Source organism: Mesocricetus auratus, unplaced genomic scaffold (genome assembly GCF_017639785.1).
Source record: "Mesocricetus auratus isolate SY011 unplaced genomic scaffold, BCM_Maur_2.0 Super-Scaffold_100676, whole genome shotgun sequence".
NCBI lineage: Eukaryota > Metazoa > Chordata > Mammalia > Rodentia > Cricetidae > Mesocricetus > Mesocricetus auratus.
The window spans coordinates 14,726,389-14,746,368 of NW_024429266.1; the positions used below are offsets into that span (position 1 = coordinate 14,726,389).

General features: G+C 45.2%; 1 protein-coding gene across 3 annotated transcripts in view; it reads left to right on the forward strand.

The window, feature by feature from the left end:
* Positions 1-19,980, forward strand: part of Smyd3 (SET and MYND domain containing 3) — a 522,482-nt gene that overhangs the window by 402,161 nt on the left and 100,341 nt on the right. For all 3 annotated transcript variants that reach the window (XM_040738398.1, XM_040738397.1, XM_040738399.1), the window contains exons 7-8: positions 352-454; positions 8,515-8,625. In XM_040738398.1, the coding sequence (XP_040594332.1) occupies positions 352-454; positions 8,515-8,625 (214 nt within the window). The remainder of the gene's footprint in view (positions 1-351; positions 455-8,514; positions 8,626-19,980) is intronic.

Below are 19,980 nucleotides of genomic sequence, written 5' to 3' on the forward strand. Positions count from 1 at the left end.
GACTGCTGCTAGCTGGAAGATGATCTCTCTAAAGGCTACTTTGTCAGCACCACCTTCATCTGAGTTACGTTATCGGGCAATATCTAATGTGACCCATCCCACCAAAGGACTAAAGATTCATTTTATTATCAAACTTCCCTGATTAGCCTGTGTTATGTGAAGCATTTGACTTCATATGAAGCAGGATATGGGGTATGCCTATGAGCACTCCCAGAGCCCAGTCCCCATTTTCTCTCCATCAAACCTACCTTGGACTCCCTCCCCCATTCTAAAGTGTCTTTGACTATTGTTTCCATTTAATGTAGCTACTTAACTCTAAGCATTGATGACCCCCCTTTTTCTTTCCTTTAGTATGTCTCTGCTGAATCACAGCTGTGACCCCAACTGCTCAATTGTGTTCAATGGGCCCCACCTCTTACTGCGTGCAGTGCGGGAAATCGAGGCAGGAGAGGAGGTAAGGAAACCCATGCCTCCCACTGCCTGCCCTCCATGCTCATCAGGGTCCTTCCCAGTACGGCCCCCTCCTACAACCAGTTACAACTGGCTCCCTGCTGCCCTGCCTCCAAGAAGACACTTGAAATAGTCACAAACCTAGCTGTAGCTGAATCATGCATAGTATCTGGTCTTGGTCACTGGGTTTCTGCATGATAACCCTCTGACACGTATTTAAGAGATGTTCCTCTGTGACAGAGCCCATGTGTTTTATGCACATGCGTGGGAGTCATTAAATCTCCTCATTGGCTACAACAGTTCAGCTGTCTGCTGCATCCCAGCAAACAGCCATCCTTCCATGGGTAGAGAGGTAGAGAGGCAACCCGGCTTGTCTATAGCATCCCCAGGGCTTACCCCCAAGCCCTCTGAGCACATTCTGAAGATATTTAAAATTCTGTATGAAGAAAGTAGGCATGGTTTAATAAGTCTCTGGGCAACCCACAGAGTGAGGTGAAAAGGAGTATCCCTCTGTGGTTTTTGCTTTCAGGTCCCTGCACTGATTTCCCTCGATGGTGGATTGTGACCTGTAAGTGTAAGCCAAATAAATTATTTCCTCTCAAAAAAAAAAAAAAAAAGAAAGTAGGCATGGTTTATTCTTCCAGGTCTTTGCCACAGGGTTTCTGTAACCCCTCAGCATTTCTGGGTGTTTGTTTCAGCCAAGACAGAGGGTCAAGTAGGACTAGGCAGTATGGCTTTGTGTAGATGGCCTAGCCCGCTTCTTAGATGAGGGACCTCTACGGAAGCCTGCGGTCTCTCGGATGACTACAAATAGGCTGCTGGGCCACACAGAGTCTGTGTGGAGTTCATGCAGCTACTACACATGCTGAGCTCTGGTTACAGTGGTGTTTCCCAGAACTCCATTTCCTCCTGCCTTCCAATTGCTAGAGTGGGTATTTACTGCAAGGAAAATGGAGGTCATAAGCTTTTATGGCATTTATGCAGCACTCCTCCAGATAAAGCCTTAACTTAGAGGTACCATATTTTATGGAGATTTGGTCTTGACAAGACTCCCTCCAAACTTATTTTCAACCAAGCACGCTGCCTCGTACACAGCACCTTTTAGGACCAGTGTGTACTGGGATATCCGCTGATGCTATGGGGAATTTACATTTTTTTTCTCTGGGGTCATGTGATTTCAAGGTGGGGTAGAAAGGGAACCTCTTCTGTGTTCTGTATTATTAGTGTGTTTATTACTTTTGTACTGCTTTGACTTGACGTAAGCATCTTAGAAGGAGGAACAATTTATTAATACCATGTTTTGGAGGGTTCAGACCATGGCCAGGTGGCCCCATGTTTCTGAGTCTGTATGTCCATTGTGACCGCAGGGACATGTAATGGAGGCTGTTTATCTCATGACCATGAAGATGAGTGAGATAGTTCACGTTCACATTGTGGTGGACAGAGTGGAGCTGTAACCAAGAAACCAGAGCTGTGTAGTTCATGGTGACCCACATCCTCAGGTGTGCCTCTTTCCAATAGTCTATTCAGATTTCAAATGCAGCAGTTGATTACTCTTGTTTAGGCCAAAGCGCTCCTGATCTGCTTGTCACTGGAAACTTCCTCATAGATATGTAGCAAACGTATGCTTTCATAATTTCCTAGTCGTATCTTAATACAGTCAAGTTGACAATTAAGATGGATCATCATACGTAGTTTAAAGGGAGAACTGACTATTGATGGTGACGATGTTTTAACCACACAAGGGCTAGGGGATCACTCAGTGCTCAGTGTAGAGCACCTAGCATGTACAGTGTCCCAGGTTCAATTCCCATCACTGGAAAGAACATCCATAAATAAGAACAAACTATAAAAAGGTTGGGGTTTTCTAAGCTTGGCTACCAAGTTTTCTTCTTGGTAGGTTTTTAGGTCATTTGTTTCACTTTTTCATGTCCTCTGTCTCTGGAGTGACAAACAAGTGCTTCTTCTTGCCCAGTGGAATGGTCCAGCTCTGTGCTAGGTACCAAAGACTGAGGTGTCTCCCTCTGGGATGCTTATCAAGGGCTCCTCTCCACTAGAAGAGCGTCCTCCTAGGTGTTTGTGCATCTTCTCGTCAGAAGACAAAACTCCCTGGGCTTCCATTGTCACCTCTCGGTGAATGGCATTTCCTGTGCATGTTGCCCTGTCTGGCACCATTTCTAGAAGTCTTTGTATCACAGTCCTTCCAGACCCCCTCTCATCAGGGAAGCTTTTCCGATTTCCCAGGTCAGGGGAAGGGCTTTCCCTTGGACTCCCCCTCTCAGTGGTTACTAATATGCCTTTGGCACGTATTCTGGCTCCAGGTGACTTTTCTATGCCACTGTTACTTCACAGGGACAGCAATTGGGTCTTGCCTCTTCCCTGTCTCCCAGGACTTGCTTCACACGTGGGAAGTGTCTGACACTCTTGAGTTGACTCTATTGGTTGAACTGACTGATACCAGCAGCATTTCTCTCCAGGGCACTGGGCTGGAGGCATGCAAGGGGGTGGGGGTGGGGGAGTCCAGAAGACAGTTTGAAGCCACAGTTGAGAGGGCTAATTCCTACTTATTGTCAGATGTGAGCTTTAGTGAAGTTGATAACAAGAGTAAATTTAAAGTTTGTTGGTTCCATAGATCAAGTTTGCATTTTGTCTGTGTTGCTCACTAGGTTTTGCTCACTTGGCTGTGATTTGCATGAATTGAACATATCACGCTCCCGAACATCAGTTTTTGTTGGTTTGGGGATTAGGCAGTCTGATTCTTCATTCAGTGATGTTTGTTTGCTAAAGCATGCAACAAATTCACAGAGGGCTTGCTGGGTGGTAGGATCTGGGTGGCCGTTCCAGAAACTCTGAGGAATACGTGTTCTCGGAACAGCTTCTCAGGAGGAGGAAGGGGACAACAGAACAGAAGGTGACACGGAATATGTGAAGTGTGGTGGCACAGGTGTGCACAGGGCTTCGTGGACACCCAGAGCAGTGTGTGTGCACAGGGCTTCGTGGATACCCAGAGCAGAGTGTGTGCACAGGGTTTCCTAGACACCCAGAGCAGAGTGTGTGCACAGGGTTTCCTGGACACCCAGAGCAGAGTGTGTACACAGGGTTTCCTGGACACCCAGAGCAGTGTGTGTGCACAGGGTTTCCTGGACACCCAGAGCAGTGTGTGTGCACAGGGTTTCCTGGACACCCAGAGCAGAGTGTGTGCACAGGGTTTCCTGGACACCCAGAGCAGTGTGTGTGCACAGGGTTTCCTGGACACCCAGAGCAGAGTGTGTACACAGGGTTTCCTGGACACCCAGAGCAGTGTGTGTGCACAGGGTTTCCTGGACACCCAGAGCAGTGTGTGTGCACAGGGTTTCCTGGACACCCAGAGCAGAGTGTGTGCACAGGGTTTCCTGGACACCCAGAGCAGTGTGTGTGCACAGGGCTTCCTGGATACCCAGAGCAGTGTGACAGGGCTTCGTGGACACCCAGAGCAGAGCACTGAGGCAGATGAAAGTGCCAGGCTTGGGAGACAGTTAAGGAAGGCATCTAGAGAAGTGGCCTCTAGATCTGGAAGGACCCATAAAGACAAAGTTAGGTGAGGCAGGGACCAGTGTTCTGGGCAGGGAGACAGAAGTCAGAGGCAGTGTGGCGAATTTGGTGAGTAAAAAGGGATTCATATTAATAGACTGAAGAAATAATTGTAACCAGGAATGGAGATACATAGAGACTGAACCAACGTCTGTGGCTTTTTTTTTCCAGAAGGCTATTCACCTGAGGATTTCCTAACAGTGTCTACTATATGGGAGGCTACTAGTAAATATTTACAAAGGGGAGAGGCCCAGGCAGTGAGCCATCCTTGATGTTTAGGAGAAGGACAGTATGGCAAGATTTTATGTGTAGACAAGGTTAAGAGAATGAGGGTCAGGCTGTCCCTCCAGGCAAGAGTTGACAATGACAGTCTCAAGTCAGGAGGAGGCCAGGTGGTGGCTCAGAATAGATGATGTGAAGAATACAATATTTAGAAGCTAAAATAAATAGAATTTATTAATTAATAGATTAATTTATGATTTAGTTCATTTAAAATTAGTAGAATTTGTATGACAAAGAGAAGGGACATATGTGACATTGAGGTTTGACTTTAGAAAGAAGTGAATTTTTTGTGTTTTTTTTTCAGTTCAGAAGCAGTATTGGAAAAATGTGTAACTGTGACAATACAGTGCAGAAATGAAGACAAGATTTTGTTTTATTCTACACTCCGTTGTTGATGGGAAAGATGGTTTCAGGGAAAAAGATATTCTCTTTCTTGTGATTTGATCAGAGGCACCATAATCAAGTTCCAGAAACCCTTGTGATATTACTCTAAGGCTAGAAATGATTCATGCATTTTTCTATAAGAGTTACCCTTAAATGGGAGAGCAGTGGTCGGAGCATTAGTATTTTAATGGGATTTGTTCTGTGCCATTAACGCATCAGTTGATCAATGGCCAAGTTTTGTGTGTGTGTGCCCACTAAATGAGCCCTACGTGTAGTGAGCAATGACTCCATTTAAACTTGTGAATCTACGAGCCCTTGATAAAGGTTTCTAACTTTCGGTGATAAAATGATTGAGTTGCTCTTTCAACCTGGCTGTGTGCTTCTGTGATTTTTTTTCTTTTTTTCTTTTTTGCCACTGAGCACCCCTCGGCTTTGGTACAGGATAGTTTGCAAACTTCAGTGGCATGAAAGAGGCACAGAGGGAGCGTTGAGCCCTGTCTGTGAGGGAGGGGGAACTTTCAAGCCAATCACGAAGGATGAGGAAAAGGCCCTGAAGTAGGCAGCAGGGCAGAGAATCACAGTGATGTCATACTTTAAAGAGACAGAGCTATACAGTCAGGACAGGCAGCCTGCGAGGCACAGAAGACAGCGACGCTGGGAAGGAGACCTACAGTCGGCGTAAGAAGAAGAGCTTTGTGTGGCTGTGTTCTGTAGGCAGTGAGAAGCAGTGGGAAGCTGCCTGAAGTCTTCATGTGGGGGAATGATGTATCAGGCGTGTGTTAGGGAGAGCTCTCTCTCTCTCTCTCTCTCTCTCTGTCTCTGTCTCTCTCTGTCTCTGTCTCTCTCTGTCTCTCTCTCTGTCTCTGTCTCTCTCTCTCTCTGTCTCTCTCTCTCTCTCTCTCTCTCTCTGCTGTTCAGAAGGTCAAATGTAGAGAAGTCAACAATGGGAGGTCCTTTAGAAAACCATGGCTGAAGTTGGGCTTAGGCACTTGCTACCCAGAAAGACTTCGAGAATCTGTGTATTGGGGTTAAATGAAATAACTGGCCTATTGTTATTATTATTATAATTATCTGCTCACTGACTGGCCGAATCACTCATGAATTTTAGCCCTTGTTTTGTAGTCAGACACCACGGAGTCAGTGGCTTCACAGTAGCCTGTGGCATTTGCCTGGCCTGTGGGTTAGTGAATCATAGTCTTTGACCTGGAGTGAGAAACAGGGTTCTGGAATGAATTCTAGAGGAAGCATAGTCATCAGCTAGTTTACCCCCTCCCTCGCCCATGTAAGGAGCCAGGACCAGAGAGCCTGAGGATACAGGATTAGTGTAGTTTCCAATAGGATGTTCCAGGATATATGCTCAGAGACTGGATACTTGAACCTGGGAACCATGGGAGCTTGCCTGGTAGTGTAGCCTGTTCACCTCCAAGGTGGCCCTGCCTTCAGATCAAAATGCAAGAGAGAGATGGAGGAAATGACAAAGTGACTCTAGCCCTGGCTTAAAGGAGCCCAGTTGCCACCACTGCTCTCCACTGCTGTACTCGGTAGGTCCAGCAGTGGGGGCTGTGTGGGCTCCTTCTGGAGTTAGGCTCCACTCCTACCCCGGAAGGGCACCGCTGTCCCCGGGAAGGAGCGTCAGGCTTGAGTCTGGTCAAATGCAAACTTCATTCCTTCTCTGGTCTTCAGTGTTGCACGCTCCTGCAGGAATGCCACAGTCCCAGAAGGCAAGAGCAGGTCTGTACCCTTGGGCGGGCACTCCTTGTGTGGAGGCAGCCCACCGTAGTTTTCTAACATGCAAAGACCCTGTCATGAGGCAGTGAGTCAGCTCAGGCCATGTCTTCTGTCACTCTGGTTACAGCGTGGGGCTGACAGATGTGGCTGGCCTGGTCGCCTTGGAGTCATTTTCTCTCAGAGGCCTTCTGCGCCCTACCTTGACTTCAAACAAGTAAAATCATGTTAGAAGACATGTGACACTTTGTTTTCAGCAGGAGAAAAACCACATGGAGTGTTTGCCCCAGGGAGGTTCTCAACTCTTCCAGTGGATAGCCCTGCCTCCTCTCCTTTAGTATCCCCCTGCTTCCCCCACCACCCAGACCCCCATAATTACCCTCTGCATTTGAAAGCAGATAAGTAACTCATTTATGCATTACAGTAAAGCTGCTATACATTACAAGGATAAAGCAAACCCAGACAAGGGGGAAAGGGGAGGAGCACTGGGTGTGGTGGGAACCAAGTTGTTATTTTAAATAGGCAGCTGGTTAGGCTCCTTGAGAAAATGGGATTTGATTGAAACCCAAGAGGACCAGCGAGGCCACCTTAGTGGATCTGGGAGAACTCAGGCCTGAGCTGGGAATATGGAGGGACAGCAAAAAAGGCCAGACTAGCTAGGGCAGCAAGAGGCAAGGGAGACGGGGAGGGGAACACCCGGGGAGGGGCCCTGCGTTCAGGAGGCCATGGGGCAGCCTTATAAAGCTGATCCTTCTCTGTGGGTCATCATAGACTAATTTTTTGTTTGTTTGTTTTGTTTTTCGAGACTGGGTTTCTCTGTGTAGCTTTGGAACCTGTCCTGGCACTCTCTCTGTAGACCAGGCTGGCCTTGAACTCACAGAGATCCGCCTGTCTCTGCCTCCCGAGTGCTGGGATTAAAGGTGTGCACCACTAACACCCGGCCATAGACTAATATTCTTACAAAATTAAATGAAAATTTAAAGACAGTAAAACAGCAGCAATCAAAACCCCAATGTTTTATCATTAGAATCACACACACACACACACACACACACACACACACACACACACACACACCCCAACATTGTAAAAGTTTCTAAATGAGGACTTTGTGTTTCTTTCCCCATTGCAGCATAGCCCATTGGGTTCAGGGTTGCACTGTGAGGTCTTGGCCCTTCTCGGACAAAAGGGGGCGCTGTTGCAGTATTTCAAACAGAAGAAAGCCTGTCTGACTTCTGTGCAGGCTAGAGAAGTGGGGAACCACCCTGAGATGTGGTGGTCCAGGTCTGGATGTAACATTGGGAATGACTAAAAGTGGTCTGTTTTGGATGTATTTTTAGTAGAGATCTAACAGAACTTCCCACTGGTTTTGGATGGTAGAGTCAAGGGAGACACCAAGAGTTCAGTCTGGACAGCGTGAAATAGAAGCTACTGCCTGCCCTTCCCCAACTCTGCAGGGAGCAGGTGTGTGTGTGTGTGTGTGTGTGTGTGTGTGTGTGTGTGTGTGTGTGTGTGTGTGTGTTTGAGAGTTCCGTTCTGATGTTGTGAATTTGATTTCTATGTGTTGAGTGGAAAAAATGTCAGTTCACTTTTTTAAAAAGAAAAGATAAGCAACAAGTGATAGAATATCTTCTTATTTTCAAAATTGTCAAATATAGGTGGCCCAGGAAACAGCTCTACAGTCAGCCAGTATTTAAAGTCAGTCTGGCCGCATCATCTGCTGCTCATTTGTTTGCCTGAGTGAATTTGGCCTCTCTGATTATAATTGGTTATAGAATTTATGGTGAAACCTTAGTGATACCAAACACAGAATGATTCCTGATGTTTTACTATTTAATGGAAGGGCAGGGGAAACCAAAGATAAGCACAAAACTGTGTCGCGATTATAAACCGAATTTTTTAAACTAAGTATGTAATGTCTGCGTGCTTACACTGCGCCAGCCAAGAAGAAAATGTGTTACAATGGCTTGGGGAAGAGGCTGTCGGTGGTGCCTTCTCTCCTACGCCTTGTTGATGTCTTACTCTCAGCATTAGCAGCGATAATAACCATAGAAGAAAATGAGCACACCAGCCACTCGAGCCTTTCCCTCTCCATCCCCGCAGCTCACCATCTGCTACCTGGACATGTTGATGACCAGCGAGGAACGCCGGAAGCAGCTGAGGGACCAGTACTGCTTTGAGTGCGACTGTATCCGATGCCAAACACAGGACAAGGTATGTGGCTTGAAAGCAGATTGAAACATTCCATGGTATCTGGAAGGCCTTTCGGGGACCTCTGTTGCTGGTCACACTGCCCCAAATAGCATTAGGAAGTACAAGAGAGAACAAGCTGCAATCTTTACTTCCCGGGACCTTTGTCTCCGGCCAAGGTGAGAAGTAAGATCTTCGGGGCTTAGAGTATTATGGGAATATAGACATTAAATACATGGCATTAAACATGTAATTAAAAGGATATGAAAGGCCAGAGGGCCGTGAGAGCGCACAGTAAGAGGCTGAATTATGTTGTGACTGATAACAGTTATTGCTCAGCAATAAACAAGCCAAGGAGTATTTTGTCTTTAGTTCTCTTAAATTCATTCCATAAGGCTCTTTTGCAGCCCTTTATGAGATGAGGCTCACTTGTCTCCAAACTCTTACCCTCTGAGGAAGGAAGAAGAGCCAAAATAAATGCCATAAAGATAATAAATGGCTCTCCAATTACTCATATACTGTCCTCGTTTTGAACCTATTTGCTTTAGTTTGCACGCAATCAGGCTATCTGCTAACATCTTACTTCTGTAGGGTGTTTACATTGTTAGATGTATTTTGTGATCATGATCTTATTTAATGTCTATACTTATAAATAAATTGGGAAGATGAACTCAGACAGGTTCAGAGCTATGCCTCTGGGATGTTATAAAGAAAAAAGTGACAGTGCCAGGTCTCCCATTCAGATCTGCTAGCTCAAGTTATCCTTGCACTGTGCCGGGGCCACCTGCGGCTTGTCACCACTGTCAGTGGAGAGGTGAATGCTCTTACTTCTTGAGGAAGGGTCTTGAGCCCATTTGAATACTGGAATCAGCAGATATAACTGGGCTTGCATTAAAAGAGACTTTAAGAACTGAGAGAGGTGGCATAATGCCTTTAATCCCAGAATTTATGGTGGCACACACCTTTAATCCCAGAGTTGGAGAGGCAGAGACAAGTGGATCTTTGTGAGTTCAAGGCCAGCCTGGTCTACAAAGTGAGTTCCAAGTCAGCCAGGGCTACACAGTGAGACCTAGAAAAGAAAGAAGAAAGAATTAAGTAGGACAATTTGGATCTGCTGCATAGATAGCAGTCTACTTTAGTGTTGTCATATGGAAGTCCCTCAGTCACCCTGTCCTCTAGCAGACTATGCTCTGGAGGGGATCCGATCCAGGCTGGGTTCCCCACAGCCCTCACTTGGCAATGGGAAAGCTGTAGTTCCTCTTCACTGTCTTCCCGAGTGGGGCCAGTGAGATGACTCAGTGGGTAAGGATGCCTGCAGCCACGCCTGACAGTTTGAAATTTGTCTTCAAGATGCACATGGTAAAAGAGAGAACAGCACACAAGCTGTCCTGCACCCTTTGCATGCTTTCTGGGATTAAAGGAGAAGAGGAGTGTGAATGTCTTTGGGTAACCAATCCACAATGCCTGCATCCCATTTAGGCCATTTCCGTTCTATGGTTCTGTTGAACTAAAAGTTTATTAAAGAAACTGAGGTTGCTGTGTGTGTGTGTGTGTGTGTGTGTGTGTCTGTCTGTCTGTCTGTCTGTCTGTCTGTGTATAGTTGTCATATGTCATTTCGCAGTGGGATACATTCTGAGAAATTTGTTATTAGGTGATTTTGCCATTGTGTAAGAACACAATGTGCTTACTGTGTGTGGTGGTTTAGAAGAAAATGCCCTCGCCCCCAAAGGGAGTGGCACTATTAGGAGGTGTGACTTTGTTGGAGTGGGTGTGACTTTGTTGGAGGAAGTGTACTACTGTGAGAGTGGGCTTTGAGGTGTCATATATGCTCTAGCCATTCCCAGTGTCTCAGTTCACTTCCTATTGCCTACAAGATGTAGAACTCTGAGCACCATGTCTGCCTGCGTGCTACCATGTTCCACCATGATGATAATGGACTGAACCTCCGAACTGTAAGCGGGCAACCCCAATGAAATGTTTTCCTTTCTAAGAGTTGCTGTAGCATGATGTCTCTTCACAGCAACAGAAATTCCAACTAAGACAATGTGGTTAGCACTCCACGGACACTGAAATACCCGATTTTTATAACATTCCCCAGTGTGACTGATTAACATAATTTAAAATAGTTCTTGAAGAGATGAGAAGCAGTGAGGTGATCTGAGATGTGTGTCTCTCTAGTGCTGTGTTCATTTTTATCTTCCTAGAACAAAACCAGAGCTGCAAATGTTTCAGGCTGTCCTCCCCTGGTATTGTTTCTTGCAACTAAGGTCTTACACTTTTAACATTTACTAAGTGATATCAGGTGCCTTTTGAAAAGTCAAGGGGGAGCTGCACAGTTGATAATATTAGGGCCTTTCTGGCTGGTGCCCAAGTTTGGCCCTTCAGCAGTTTGCACCCCATTCTTCTTACCTCATGTTTGCTGAGGGTGTGGTGGAGCCATGCAGGATGGCTAGCCTCACTTTCTGAATGTCCTGGGTGTCAGTGGCTGTCCCTCCTGACTGGGCACCTGAGCAGGGGCAGCAGGAAGAAGCCATGCTTGCTCAGGAAAGAAAGCAGTATTCGGTTTAAAAAGCTGTATTCAAAGGAAGCCAATGTTTCTGCCCAAGAGTGCCACTCTGGTAACCCAAGTCCACTTGACATGTGAGCAGTTACTTAAAAGCCATTAGTAAAACAAAACATTTTTTTCCTGTTGCCTTCCCCTATTTTGCTAAGTTAATTATGAGCAGAACTGCCTCATGACAGGATGGTGAGGCCAAGCAGTTCTGAATTGTTTCACACTTCAAGTTTTAACAATCTAAGCAGAATGTGTTTCCTGTTGCTAAAGTTTTTATTATAGGCAAGTTATCTTATCTTCAGAAAGATTTCAGAGATGTAGTAGAAGAGAGAAGAATGTGTACCCACACACACACTCATAACCCCTGTGTGTGTTTCTGTGTGTGTTTGTGTATAATGTTTCCTTTGGTTCTTTGGGACATAAAAAGCCTACCTCTTGATTCTCTGACTTTTAAATGACATTTTTATCGATTTGAGGGGCACATATGTGGAGGGCCAGAAGATAACTTGTGGAAGTCAGTTTTCTTCTACCCTGTGGGCTTGAGGGTTCAAACTCAGGTCCCCCATCTTGGCCACATACACCTTTACAAATATATGTCTAATTTGATCTTGCTGGTTTGTTCTCCTGAGTGTCAGCAGCAGTTTGGATTCCCTCTGGCTATGACTGAGAGTTCCAGTTGTGACCTATTCTTGTGCCCTTGTAGTGGTTTGAAAACATGGCCCCAAAAGGGAGTGGCTCTATTAGGAGGTCTGATTTTGTTGGAGTAGGTGTGACTTTGTTGGAGGAAGTGTGTCACTCTGGGAGGAGGCTTTGAGGTCTCCTATGTTCAAGCTACTCCCAGTGAGACAGTCCACTTCCTGTTACATGCATATCAAGATGTAGCTAACACCATGTCTGCCTGCACAAGGCCATGGTCCCTGCCATGGTGATAATGGACTGAACTTCTGAAAATGTAAGTCACTTCAATTAAATGTTTTTCCTTTGTGAGAGTTGCCGTGGTCATGGTGTCTTTTCACAGCAATAGAAGCAGTCCTTGATTTGGCAGGTTATCTTTTCCCCCTCATCTTTATTTTCAGTTGTTCTGTCAGATGTGTGGCAGTATTACACTATGGTTTGAATTTGTATTTAATTTGTAATCATTAATAACTAGTGATTGTTCTTTCAAATATATCATGTTGTACCTGTGAGTGTGTTTCATGCTCATTTGAAGACACTTTTATTCAGATCTTTTGCCTATTTTCTTGATGGACTATGACATCTTTTATTCTGTACACCAATCCTCTACCAAATACACATCACATAATTTGTTTTCCCTCACCTGAGCCTTGTCTTTTCAGCCTGTTGACAGTCTTTGAGGAACAGAGGTTTGGATTTGGATGTAGTCTTCCCTGTCAGCATTTTCCTTGTGTAGAGAAAACTTTGATGTTTTATGTAAGAAGTCTTTGCCTGATCCAAGAGAACAAAGAGGTTTTTTCCTGTATTTTCTATTCACAGTTTATATTTGGGGGCTTTATGTGGTGCAAGATTTCATTTTTCATGTATGGATATCCTGTTGTTCTAGTAATACTTACTGAATCAACATATTCTTATTTACTTTTACTTATTTTTAAATTCTGTTTGTTGCAAGTATATGATGTGTAGGGATGTGCATTCCTCAGAAGAGTTATTTTAGGAGCTGATTGGTTCCTTTGACCTTAGCATGGGTTCAAGAGATCAGACCCTCAAGCTTGCTTGACAAGTGCCTTTACCCACTGAGTAACCTCCCCAGACCCTCAGTATCTCTTTTTAAAGCCCTAGGGTAACACAGAACAGAGTGCAGAGTTAGATGGGGTAGAAGTTGGAGGTACAGTGGGTTACTGGAAGTGAGATAATGGTGGAAAGAGCAAATACTTGAGGGTTGATGGCTCTGGCTCCTGCTGCTTTCCAGCCACTTGGCATTGACAATGTTTTCCTCTCAAAGTACCCTTTCTCTTTTGTAATAAGAGACTTATCGATACTTGGCCAAGCTGTTTTGCTTTCAATTATATAATGTGTTTATAGCTTGGGAGATAGAAGATGCTCAGTAGTGGTGACCATTATCCTTCTAAAACGATCCATTTGAAGTTCCAAGAACTACAGCATCCCCGGTTCCCGTTATTTGCTAATCAGAATCTGAATTGCTGGCCTACGCTTCTTGGCAGCTTTTAAAGTCTTCCTGTTTCCGTCATTAGTAACATCTTCTTCCTTTCCATTTGCCGTCCGTGTAATTCCAGTGGTCCCTGTGTTAGGGTGCTTAGTGCTCTTCATCCACAGTCTTTCTTCTTGGTACATTCTCCTCCTGTAGCACTCTTACTGGTGGAGCTGGCCACGGTCAAGACTTTGGTGACACATCACTGCCTTCCACCACTACCCACTCCGCCCGGTCCCCCCTACAGTTCCTGGCATAGCTCCCACTAAGGGCAAAGTAGGATGCAGATATGCACGTGGCTCTGAAAGGAACAAGGTAGATAGCATCCATACGTCGGCTTTTCTCAAGTTGTCCTCCGTTGAGACCTGTGCTTCTCTCGGGATTTCCGTGTAAGGATTGCTTTCCTTAACCAGATGGTAAGCGCACCCCTATGACCACACCGCCAGGAGCTGGAAGCAGGAGCATGTGAAGTTCAAGGTCAACCTCGTTACATGTTGATCTCAGTCTAGGCCACATGATACCCTGTTCTAAAACACTCAAAAAGAAGGGTGAAAACTGTTTTCCTTGATGGGTTTGGCCACCCTTGGAGCCTTCTGTTCAGAATAAAACAGAAGTAGTAAAGCACCATGGGTCAAGTGTCCCTGCTTTTTATTCCTTAGTCTTTATAGTTCTGGTGGTCCTAAGCCTGAAACAGATTGTGTTTTGTTGTGGGATTCCTGCCTGGGTGCCGTCACCACTTCAGAGCTCCCAAATAACATACAGAGACTCTATTAGTTACAATGCTGTCAGCCAATGTCTAGGGCTTCTAATTGGCTAGCTCTGTCTTAAGTATTAATTCATAACTATTTATATATATACATATATATAAATATATATTTTAACAAGGTCTTATCTTACCGAGAACACCAGATTCATGCGTCCTCTCCTCCCAGGGTCACATGGTGACTCTCTATTACATTTCCCAGAATCCTCCTTCTCTCCTAGTCCCACCTATCTTGCTTCCCTATTGGCAACAGTGTTTTATTCATCAACCAATAGGAGAGACATATTTATAGAATGACATTTCCCATCAGTGTTTCCTTCTTCTTCTGTCAAAATGTCTGTGTCTGTGCACATGTGTGAGCGTTGGCATGTGTGTCTCATGGTACATGTGTGGAGGTCAGAGGATTGATGACCTTGAATGTCAGTCCTTACTTTCTATCTTATATGAGGCAAGATCTTTTGTTCTCAGCCAGCTGGCTTTTGAGCTTCTGGGAATAGTCCTGTGTCTGTTTGGCCCCGGTCATATGAGTGCTGGGATTACAAACACGCTCTGCTTCATTTGTTTTCACTTGGATTCTGGGTATCTCAACTAGGGTCTCATATTTTCATGGCAAGCACTGTACTCACTGAGTTTTCTCCACAGCTGCTGGGAATCTATATATTTAGTGACTATATCTATATATATTAGCATCTAGAATCTATATATATTAGCAGTAGCATCTGGGTAGTTAGAGAGCAAGTAGCTCACTCCACAACAGCAGTGTGCAACAGAAGGCTCTAAAACCTGAAGTTGGCCACTCTGATAACAATGAAAAGGATGTCTTAGTTTCATCTTACTCTTTATAGGACTTCAATGATTTGAAATTACTTTTGTTTAGTCTATTTCCTCCCTTACCTATGCACTGAATTCAACAGTGAACTTGAACTCTGACCCTTTCAGTCTGCTGTATTTGACAATGCCCTTAAAGTACTTACAGCATGCTTAGCGTGGTACTTCCACCCGCGCTGTCTTCCATATGTGTCTCTCTCTGTTGGAATATGGGCCACAGCAAGAGAGAGTTTCCCAACTGCTTGGGCTGCCTGTATACCTAGACATAAGCAGTTCCTGTGAAGACCTTGCTTCTTTTGAAAGATAGAACTGGGGAAGATAGCATTCACTAGCTCCCAGGAGGATATGAATTGTCACTGTGTAAATCAGGATGTGACTTACTAGGTATGCGTCCCAGACCTCTGCCTGAACAGTAGCTCCAAGGCTCCACCCGTATGGCAAATACAGCATCCTGGGCCCATTCTTCATCTTCTCTCCAAATCTGTTGATGTGTCAGTCAGAAGAGGCTTCTGCTGCACGCTGAACATCCCAGGCATAGAGCACACTGTTCACACAGAGTTTTAAGCAGAGGAGACGGGACGAGTTGCATCAGGGTCAGTTCCAGGGGAACAGCTGCAGGAGATAGGAGGCTAAACCTTCACTGTAGAGAGACAATGACAAGTGCCATGTGTAACCCAGCAATTGGACAATCAGGTTCAGCCAGTTCAGCCATCCTGATAACACCACCAAACTCCCAATCAAGGAGGGTGCTGTACTTGGGTGTGGAGTCAAAGGTGAAAGAAGAAACTGGACAGCAATGATTCTCAAGCATCACTTCCAAAGGGCTTCAGGGAACTCTCCTTGCATATCCATGATGTCAGTTGTCCTTAAACAAAGAACGCCATATGGTTCAGTCTGATTACCTGCCAGGAATTTGGCAAATGGTATGCTTCAGATACTCACCTGCTCCCAGGCTGCCTCTGAGGGCTTCTGTACAGGTTAGGACACTCACCCACCACACTGAGGGCGGGCTGTTGGAACAGGTGTCCCTGCAGCTGTACCCCCTTAGTGAGGATGCTACTTGGTCTCCGTGGCCAGTACCAGCCTGTTTTCTGTTTCCTTTGCACCTTCATTGCCAGTGCGTGCTCGGGTCCTGAGGATTCTAACAACTAATAACAACGCTTTTCTCTGTCTCTTGTTTAACGTGTAGATTAGAAGTCTGGAATTACTTCAGCCAGTGAGCATGCTTTCCCTTCTATATTGTTAGAATTGGAAAGCTGCTGCTAAAGGCCCTTAAACAGTAGTCCCCAAACTTGTCATTGAACTCCTTCAGGCAATAAATACCCTCACCCTTATCTTGGTAGCATCTTGTTTTTCTCAGAATATAGTTAATCTAGGCATTCCCTCAGTGCCTTCTTAATGCTAATTTCTTAATTTATTATGCCCTTTAATCTGGAACACATAAAATAGCAGCCAATTAATAAATTACACTTCCTCCAACTGAAACAAAAGCACATTAATTATTTCTAAACAATTAGGCTGCGTTCGACACAGCAGAGGGCTCCAGTGTATAACAACTGCTATTGGAGATGGGAATTGCCCACATTTTACATCCTATAACTGAATGGCATCTTCTTTTCACAGCAGCTTCATTTAGGAAGGTCAATTAAAATCATTGTACAAATGCTGAGTACTAACTTGCCTAATTTCATGTCATCATCTTTGGGCTCCACCAAAAGATGCAGTGTGGCCTTCTCCATGAGCCTTATCCTGTAGACGTGTGCATCGGTCCTCTAACTCCAAAAGATGCAGCATGGCCTTCTCCATGAGTCTTATCCTGTAGACGTGTGCATCGGTCCTCTAACTCCAAAAGATGCAGTGTGGCCTTCTCCATGAGTCTTATCCTGTAGAGATGTGCATCGGTCCTCTAACTCCAAAAGATGCAGTGTGGCCTTCTCCATGAGTCTTATCCTGTAGACGTGTGCATCGGTCCTCTAACTCCAAAAGATGCAGTGTGGCCTTCTCCATGAGTCTTATCCTGTAGACGTGTGCATCGGTCCCCTAACTCCAAAAGATGCAGTGTGGCCTTCTCCATGAGTCTTATCCTGTAGACGTGTGCATCGGTCCCCTAACTCCAAAAGATGCAGTGTGGCCTTCTCCATGAGTCTTATCCTGTAGACGTGTGCATCGGTCCTCTAACTCCAAAAGATGCAGTGTGGCCTTCTCCATGAGTCTTATCCTGTAGACGTGTGCATCGGTCCCCTAACTCCAAAAGATGCAGTGTGGCCTTCTCCATGAGTCTTATCCTGTAGACGTGTGCATCGGTCCCCTAACTCCAAAAGATGCAGTGTGGCCTTCTCCATGAGTCTTATCCTGTAGACGTGTGCATCGGTCCTCTAACTCCAAAAGGGTCAGAGAAGCACCATGGAAAGAGAAAGTGGGGACAGATTAGGGAAAGGGGACTGTCCCATCTTACCGGGGAGTCTTACTGAGGGCCCACCTCAGCTTTGCGTCTCCCTGAGCTATGGAAATAGACTGAAACTGCAGGCTGTTGGATCACTGTTTGCTGCAAGACTTCGTTTTTAGGATAGACTGCCATTTCTCCTGTGAATGTCTTGTAAGAAAAGCCTTTCCCATCCATTTGGCCTCTGAATTCCCCCAAAGTTTCCCTGTTTCCAAGTTTCACAATCTGGCTAAGTCATGGAAGAAATAAGATGTTTTGGAACTATTAAAAAAACAGACATTATACCAAAAACTGTTGTATAAAATCATTTTTTCCTTGTTTAGATTACCTGTTCTGTGTTGGGAAATTTTTCACCTTTATCTGTCATTCTTGTGACACACAGTCAACAAGAACTTCCTGAACCTTCTACTATGTTCCTAAAGACCTACAAGAAGAGCCTGTCACCTAACACCCCCTTAAAAGCAAGCTGTGGTGAGCAAGGAGGATTACATCTTCAGGGCTGTGCTCATATTCTTAGAGTTGGGCCCACGTACCTGCCTTAGTTTGCTTTCTGTTGCTGTGGTAAACGCCATGATCAACAGCAGCTGGGGAAGAAAAGGGTTTATTTCATCTTTCAGGTTACAGTCCATCACTGAGGGAGGTCAGGACAGGAACTGTCTGGAGGCAGGAATGCCAAGGCAGGAGCCAAACAGAGGCACTGAAGGAAGGAACGCTGCTTACGGGCTTGCTTTCAGCATGCTCATCTTCCAATGGCTTTGTCAGACCAAAGTTCCAATACTTCCACAGTGTTCCCCAATGCAACATAGTCATGTCTGTTACAGCAAGAGCCCATTCTCTGATACCAAACTGTGTCAGCCAGGTTTCTCAAGAGGAACAGAGCCAGCAGGATGGAAAAAATATCTATGTACTAATAAGTAAAATGTAGCACAAATGACTGAGTACCTGGGATATCAGACTTCACTTTTGGGGTGGGCTCAGGCCTTCAGCAAGATACTACAGTCAAGCTGATTAGAGCAACCACCCCATCTTAGTGCCAAGACGTATTTTACATGTTATCTCCAATTTCCACCCACCAGGAATTCCTTGTTGCAGCTTGGAAAATGAAGCATGCTGTAATGCCTTTGGTTTGATAACTAGTTAACAAGATTGTGTCTAACAAAGGGCAGAAGGACTTTTGAATAAGAATGGCAAAGTTCAGGGATTGCTTTATCCCTTCCCTTTGTAGACCTTGAAGACTGAGCAGGCAGGTTAATGGGGGAAAGTCACTAATATTGTCCATTTGAAACAATTACTGGTTATCACTTTCAGATTCTATAGTGGTCTCAACATTAAGGAATGGAGAGCACTACCCATCCTCCCTGGTAAATGTGGCAGGCTCTGTAACAGCCTGCCCGTGGAAGTCCCTTTATTGACTGAGTTATTGATGCTGACATAAGCTCATCTCAACACTTTTCACCCAGGAAAATTGGTACTGCCGCCATCCAGCCTTTCAATTAAGTACGTTGTGCTGTGAGGTGTATCATTTAGATTTGTATTAATTTAAGCATCTTATGTTAACAGACGGTAGATCGCTATTTGCTGGTGCAGTGTGGTATCTCACAAAATACATACATGTCATGGAAAAGTAATTAACCCTCTTTTTTCTACTGCAGAACAGATGTGTGACTGAATGACTATTAGGACCCAGGGGTACATTCAGGCATTTATTTATTTATTTATTTACTTGCTTATTTATTTTCAGTTATTAGATGGTTGACTTAGAGAACCCATTGAAAGTTTCTTAAATTTTGTGCTTTTTCATCTCAGTACACATACCCAAAATCTAACCCATCACTACCTATCACTAAGAACGGGTTGGGAGTCTTCCCTTCAAATTATCTACTCGACTTTGGTTTATTGTAGTCACATCAAGCTGTAGATGTAGTGGCCCGCTATTCTTGTAGAAGGAAGGGTTGCTGACTGGGAGGTTAGGGAGGTCTAGCATGCACAGGACTGGGTTGTTGAAGACCTGGTGAAGTCTTAGCAGCAGCTGCGTGGGGGCAGCAGGCTTGATTAACGCGAGCACTGGAAGCCAACATTTCCTGCACAAACTCTAGGAAGACAAACAAAGCGACCAGGCCATCCTTGCTGCTTGGTATCTTCTTCCTACTCCAGCAAAAGTTGTGATGTCTTGAGAGTTTTCTCCAGCACCGTCCTCTCTTGTTAGACCCCATAAAGCTGCTTTAGAAAGACCTGCTTCAGCTAAGCCCTCTGGACTTGTGTTTTGGTGGAAACCTCAGACTGCCTTCTATGAAGAGCATCTTTGCCACTTCCCAAGCACCAGCAAGAGGCCCCAGCTGGGAAGGGCAGCAGATCGTATGTAGTCTAGCTTCTGCACTTTCAGGCTCAGCCCGGCTCGTGGCTGTAACATGCTAGGTTCTTGCCTGCCCCAGGCACTTTATACTTGGCTCTCGTGGCCTGAAGCAGCCTTCCTGAAGCTCTGCGTCTGCCTGGCTCTTTACCACGCTGTGACGCTCATCTTTAGCCTCACCTCCCGAGTTCAGCATGAGAATGGCTTGCCTCTAAACCACCCATTTAAGTTATGTTTTTATTCATTTAGCGCAGCATTCTGTATCACTTGTATT